The sequence below is a fragment of the Juglans microcarpa x Juglans regia genome, chromosome 2D (assembly GCF_004785595.1).
Source record: "Juglans microcarpa x Juglans regia isolate MS1-56 chromosome 2D, Jm3101_v1.0, whole genome shotgun sequence".
Lineage (NCBI taxonomy): Eukaryota > Viridiplantae > Streptophyta > Magnoliopsida > Fagales > Juglandaceae > Juglans > Juglans microcarpa x Juglans regia.
This window is the reverse complement of record NC_054596.1, coordinates 6925187-6932123: the sequence shown is the minus strand read 5'-3', so window position 1 is coordinate 6932123 and position 6937 is coordinate 6925187. Positions and strand designations below refer to the sequence as shown.

The following is a 6937-nucleotide window of genomic DNA, read 5'->3' as shown; positions in this document are numbered from 1 at the left end:
CATTCAAAACCTTTTTACAAACGTTTCAAGTCCATTAACCGTAAAATTTCACGAGTTCAATTTCTGACTTCAAGTCCATTACAAACGTTTCAAGTCCCAATAATAATATCAATCTTGACTTCAATTTCTGATCCCTGTCGCTATCAGAAATACATACCAAGTGAATGACAAGTAATGTTAATATTAGACGAGATTTCCTAAACTTCAAGCAGTATTTGAGTTTGCACTTCTAACCTAATTGGTGATAAAAGAGACCAACAGGACAAAATAATCAGCCATCTTGAAGTTAAATCAATTGCTTCTTCACTCATCATCTTCGTGTTCACAGTCACCACCAACAAGCATATGTTCCCTGCAAGTAAAAAGAAGTCAGCAGTGCATCTACACCTTATTAAACCATGCAAGTGCGAAGAATAAAACAAGCACAGACCAATGACCAAAGTGCTGCATAATCTCAGTCTGAGAGGCCACATTTCTGGTAGTAATGGATATTGAATCATTGATGCAGCTATTAAAGATTGATTTGATGTTACTTCGCAATTTTATAAATTCCAAGATTTTTTATTTTCTCAATTGCAATATCAAATATGGCAAGCCATGTATGGTTTTGAGTGTCCAGTCATGAGTCAAGGATTAAAACAGTTTTACGATTTGGGGTTCTTACTTCACAAGTTATGTTTCCTTTTGTAATTCTCTGTGATATCTAGAAGTTAAGGTTATTTTGGTAATTGAGTTGAGTATAAAGGTTTCTAGGAGTTACAGAGTGTTTTATGTTATTTTCTTAGAATCCAAGTCCATCTAGTATCAGGTTTTATAAGGAATGTGTTTATTATTAGAGTTGAGACTTGTAGTTCCAGTAGGTTAAATAATCAACAAATCTGTACAAGTATATTTCATACCCACCCGTGGGTAGCCCAAGTGGTAAGGGCGAACTTGTGTGCATGAGCACCATGTCACAAGTTCTATTCCCCCTGGATCAAACTGCAATTTAAGTGGAAGGCCATTGCTGTGGGTTGCTATGCTGGTCTCCCCAGGGTTTAGGTTCCATGGGTGAGTCCTAAGGGCTCTGCCGTGGGGTGGTTCCCCTGTCATAATATATATATATATATATATATATATATTTCATTATAGGTCGTCTTCTTCTTCACAAGTCTGTTAAGTATATTTCATTATAAGAAATCATGTGTCTTCTGTGAGGGAAAAATGGTTTCATTTCATTTTGCTGAGGGAGTGAGGTCACAAATGTCAACCGAGTTCAACTAGAAATTTAAATATCTCTTTATTCAAATAACATAAATTATCTACACAGCACTAAAGGAGGATTTTTCAGGTGCAGACTAAGCAAAGAGAAATTTTTTATGCATTCTTTATTTACTATATCTGTGCGTGTATGATTTTTTCATTACAAATCTCTGAACAGCCAAAATTGCAAAGTTAGTTTCTCCCGGTTGAGCTTTAAGAAAATCGAATTTGGGGCTTGAGGTCTCTCAATTATGATATCATTGATTTAAGATAACGGATATTAACTGTGTGCAATAACCAGGGATTTCCCTCAAGGGACATTAAGTTTCCAAATACTCAAGCAAAAGGCCATAACAGATATCTATAAGCCATAAACAAGAGCCAATACCTCAGTTTTTCACAGAGACGTGCTAAAGCATCTGATCCTGTTCTGGAAGCAACATCCTCGATCTCAGAAGCATTTAATAGAGTGACACCATCTGCAAGCCTAAACTCACACAACTCTTTTAAGGAACAAGCATCAGTCAACACAGCTGAATGACCACCACCAGCTGCTATTTTTCGCACTTCCCCAACACACCTGCAACATAGAATTTTCATCAGCATAGGAGGACATACAACTGTCAAAAAACTAAGCATTAGATTAGCTATACCATACCAATCAACAGGTGATGGATACCAAGCGTATGTAGATTTCTCGTTAGCTGCCTGACCATAATTATTGTAACCCCATCCATGAATTCTTCCATCCCTGGTGGAAATAAGTGTGTGTGAATGTCCACATGCAATAAGTTGCACCCCATTTGGAACAACCATAATAGGGATATTGCGAAAAAATGTCTCAGATTCATTAGGAACGCATGAAAAGAATCCAGTTTGGGGACCAAGGCCCAATTGCCCTACTTGACCACCACCCCAAGCATAAAGAGCTCCCTTCAGAGTCACAGCACATGTATGTACACCACCGCATGCGACAACCTTTATGAATATTCCATCAAGGGCAACCACTCTCCTCGGCAATAGTTCTTTATCCCCGGACTGGAGAGAACTATGCCCAAGTTGCCCCATATTTCCTAGGCCCCAAGTATAGCTGTGATGCGCAAAAAAAATTATCATGAGTTACAATTCTCAAGAAGTTGAACTTCGACAGTTGTACCAAAAAATAAAAAGGAAACAATACAGCATAGCTTTGAAGAAATAATTCTATCTAAAGCTTGTTGTTATCTACTAAAAACTCCAATATTTTAATTTCATAACTGAGAACTGGAACAAAAAAAAAGAAAAAAAATAGCTGCATTCATGTGGGCGACAGATTTATTTATGCACCTCCCAGCCTAAAGCTATAATTAATTCTCCGTCATGATCATATTTCTGATTGGAGTTCATTTTTATATCATATTTATAAATATTGTACAACTTAAGATAGGGGATGGTAATGGATCTTATGGAGGGGCATTGGCACATACATCACTCATTCAACATTTTTTTTCCTCTGGCATCATATGGTGTAATACTAACCAAATAACTTCATAATAGATAGTGACATTTTATAACTTACGTATATGCTATGTTTACCTAGAATAATACCTGAGGATATACTAATAGAACAGGCACATTACAATAATTAATAATATGAAGCATTCCGACCATATACAAATACTTATGCAAATCCATAAGTTAGTAGCCGGAGCAATTAAACATCTAAACTGAACTTAAGCTTTCAACCAAGTTAAGGGGACAGAGACTTGAATCAAAATGCATCACATTTCTATTGCATCCTTTCTCCCAGCTAGACATGAGATGCCCATCTGAAGATTTTGTCAGACCTTCAGAGAGATATGTGCCATGCTGAAAACCAGAATTATCATGCTTAAATTTAGAACTTAACTCCTAAAAAAGTGCTTCAGCTCACTTACACCTCGCCTTTGTCAGATATTGCTGCCGTGTGGTACTCCCCGCATGACACATCAGTAATCCTTACAAGCTCAGGAGCTTCATCAAGGAACTTCGCATAAGCATTTATTATACGAGCCCCCTGTAGCCCTTCGCATGTAACACCTCTGCCAAGCTGACCATATTCATTGTAACCTGGTTTTTCAAAAAATCAACGACAAATTCTAATTAGTAAGAATCAGGAAACTAGAGTACGAACACAAGTTTCCATTCCTATATCAAATGATCAACGTGTTACCAAGAAAAACTTCCATGAGCATAAATATCATAAGAATAAATAGATACACACATAACTGCTTGCGTTGCAATAATTACATTCGGTTGACATACTTCTATTAACATAATGGTAAGTCGTGATTCTAGAAGAAACTTTACCCCATGCTTGTAGTAGGCCATCGTCTGATAAGGCCACCACATGCACTGCCCCACACGACACTTGGCGGATAATCTGTTACGAATGTAATATATTCAGACTTGAGGATAAATAAACAAGAAAAACTCATACACAGGCTGGCCAATGCTTGACAAGAAATTACAATTTACACGTGGATTAGAAGGAACATCAATAAAATTGTTAGATTGTTGGAAAAAATCTATTTCTAACAGATTTACGTGATGTAACAAAAGATGGAGTTCATCAGTGTTAGGACATGAGGTTTGTGATATACACTAGAAAGCGCATGACATCGGACTCCATTTCATCAACAAACAGATCAGATCAAATAGTTTTGAATTATAAATAAGCATTCCGTTATGTAATATATTTGAATCCCCAAACACTTGTAGCTTATTGGTTATAAATACATGAGTTATTTCTTCAATATAATCAAAGGAGGAAGAACATTTTCCATTCTAGTCTGCACTTAGCCTCTTATAATCAGGGACCTTTAGCCTACGATAAAATTACATATTATAACGCAACAGCTATATACCTAGAAAAAAATACATATTTTTTACTTATTAAAAAAAAAAAAAAAACCTAGAAACAAATACATGAAGTGTCAGCAGCAATAGTTCTCTTTGGACAGCATATAGACTAGCAACAGAACATTCACCTTTAGAAATATCATAAAAGTATAGGCACAAATAAATATACTTATGTCAACCAGTAAGGACTAGCCTTTCATTTGCAAGAGTTGAGAATTTATCTTTCACCTTTTGCAGGTCTGCATTTCTACTCCATCAGAGACTAAAAACATTCCATGGTCTTTAGAATGGAAAAGATTATGTTTTAGGATTTATTATGTTGATGGAATGGAGACTTAGCATTATTCTCTTTATTATTCTTCTTCTCATGAGTGCATACGTCTATGTTACTTAGTTAACATACCAGGATCAGGACTCAATTAAACATAGGTTCTGTCTTCTATCCATGCATACAACAAAAAGTTACTACACTTGATTAAACATAGGTTGTGTCTTCTATCTCACACCATTTCTAATTACCTTGAAAATTTGCTTCACATAAAAATTCATGATCTGCCTAATTTTCTTTCTTGCTTTTCTTTTGACAATAAGTTAAATAGATAAATTTTGTAGTATCAGAAACACAAAAATCAACAATTTTGACCCACCTCGACCAAAACAAAAGCTTGAATAATTTACATAAAATCAAACTTAACAAAAGAAATATAGCATACCGTATTAGGAGTAAAGGCCCCCCAATATAAGCGAGGAAAATTTGATCCCTGTAAGGAGAAGCAGAATAATGTAAACATGCGGAATATTATTTGTCAAAGATCAAGTTGTTAAAAAGAGGATGCTGAAAGAATTAAAAACAGTACCTGGTTCTGGCCCCAAACCCAGAGCCTACTTTTTGAGATGGTTCCATCAGTTTCACGAGTGTCAGTTATACAAGCAGTACAATGTGCTCCACAAGATACAGATTTCACAAACTCTGTCTGCAATTGTTTAACTTTCTTAGGGTGCTTCCTTGGCTCCTCAGTTCCATCTCCCAATTGACCAAAGCCATTAGCCCCTGGTCAATCTCACACATTTATGATTCTGGCTCATTTATGTTGTACAGCATGCTACATTTTCAATATGACGTTATATATAGCTGCTACTATAGACAGCCAAAAAAAAAAAGCCATTCCCAATAATTAGTAAAACCCACTATAATCAAGAATAAAACCTAATGATATGCATTCAACAGCTCTTGTGCATATTTTTTTTCCATAAAATTTTAGAGATATCACATGACAAAAAAAATCAAATCATACAAATTATAGAAAAAAAATATATATAAATATATATACAGGGGACGCATAGGGGGTAAACGGACTGTACCCCATGTGAAAAGTGACCCATCAGAGGCCACTGCCGCAGTATGCTCACGACCACAAGCAACATCCAACCAGCGCGAATTGACACCAGCCGGGCACCCAAAAAGCTCGGGAGGAAGCTGCTTGGGGATCCTTAACTGGCACTCTTTGCCTTTCCTACCCGTCTGCCCGGACTGATTATAGCCCCATACATAAATTGCACTCTTTGTCGGGAGGTTTTTGGGTCGAGTAGTGTCAACAATTTCATTAATATCCATTTATATCCCTAAAAACCAACTAATAAAAATCAATCAGATCAATTTATCATACACGATGTTTCTGATGCCTAGGAAAAAGACTCTTCGAAAGGAAAAAAGATCGCTCAGAGCAGAATTTCGGCTTGAAACTCGAGACTTCGTCAATGTTTAAACAACAGAGAAGAAAATTTTCAAGGTAATATACTCTGTTGGGTAGTGGAGTAAAACTTCGGAGGAAAAGATAAGTCAAATGAGAAAAGTGATGTTTTATGTGGTGATTTTCCAGGAAATCGTAGATTCAACTAAAAGATAAAACCAGATATTTGGGATAGCTGGATGAGGCTCCTCATTCTGGGTCCAATGAGAAAACCAAAATAAGCAACCAAATGGAGTGCAAGGTAGAAATTAGCATACGACATGAATGATTCAACAAGATAAAGCAAAACTTTTTGGGTAATTAACAAAACCAGGAAATCTCAGTTCCGAAGTCGGGAAAAGCGTGTGGATAATGTTTCGGAAAGGCATAACCATGAGCAGTTAGTATTATAGCAGAAATGGGGGGGGGAGGTGGGATGAATTGAGAAAAGAAAGGACGCACCTGAATATGAAGAATAGGTTGGAATTCAATCAATTCCTCAAAAGAAGAGGAAACTTGAGATCGTGAAAGATTTGCGGGAAGGTAGAAATGAGGTGGTTGGTCCGACAAAGTGGCAGTTAGGGCATACTTGGCTGCGTATCTCCGGCAATGGCTCAAGGACCCAAAAGCCTCCCCTCCTTGATGGAGAAGAATCTTCTAGACCTGAAAAACCGGTCAGATATTGCAATCTTTTATGTTTTTTTTTTTTTTTTTTTTTTTTTTCACGTGGTATGACCAACTTGTAATTGAACAGTAGTTAATAGACTTTCAAGTTTTAACGATATATTCTATTAAAAGTTTGATTTTTCATTCATAAATAAATTTTATTCTATTCACATGTCTTGTGCAAAATATATTATCTACATCATTTAAGTTATAATATTTAATTGATACGTTTTAAATTTTAAAATTTATTTTTAAAAGAAATTTAATATGCATCAATCACTATTTATTCTTACACTCGACACTTATAATTTTTTCATAGAGTATTGAGTATTTTTATAAGGTATAAAAGTATTTTTTATAAGATATAAGATGTAATTTTCTTTTTAAAATTAAATTATATTATGTAAATACTTTATTAT

The 6937-nt window shown here is 35.6% G+C and overlaps 1 protein-coding gene across 2 annotated transcripts; it reads right to left on the bottom strand.

Moving 5' to 3' along the window:
- Positions 1–103: 103 nt before the first annotated feature.
- On the bottom strand, positions 104–6549 carry LOC121248214 (ultraviolet-B receptor UVR8). Of its 2 annotated transcripts, none has more exons than XM_041146613.1 (9): positions 6315–6549; positions 5485–5756; positions 4980–5173; positions 4836–4883; positions 3571–3643; positions 3159–3330; positions 1901–2332; positions 1631–1822; positions 104–352 (listed from the first exon to the last, which is right to left on the bottom strand). In XM_041146613.1, exons 2-9 carry the CDS (start codon positions 5735–5737, stop codon positions 304–306), a joined length of 1413 nt encoding a protein of 470 aa, XP_041002547.1. In that variant the 5' UTR covers positions 5738–5756; positions 6315–6549; the 3' UTR covers positions 104–303. The 2 variants fall into 2 exon arrangements, with proteins under 2 accessions (XP_041002547.1, XP_041002546.1); XM_041146612.1 differs by having other exon boundaries at positions 5485–5745; positions 6315–6548.
- Between the last annotated feature and the right edge of the window lie 388 nt (positions 6550–6937).

Bases quoted from the DNA above. Each gene is read 5' to 3' on its own strand.
- LOC121248214 (XM_041146613.1), bottom strand. From the start codon at position 5,737: ATGGATATTAATGAAATTGTTGACACTACTCGACCCAAAAACCTCCCG. The intron at 5,174-5,484 runs GTACAGTCCGTT...GAGATTGACCAG, and splicing joins TGGGTCACTTTTCACATGGG to GGGCTAATGGCTTTGGTCAA. The intron at 4,884-4,979 runs GTACTGTTTTTA...TTCTCCTTACAG, and splicing joins GGGTTTGGGGCCAGAACCAG to GGATCAAATTTTCCTCGCTT.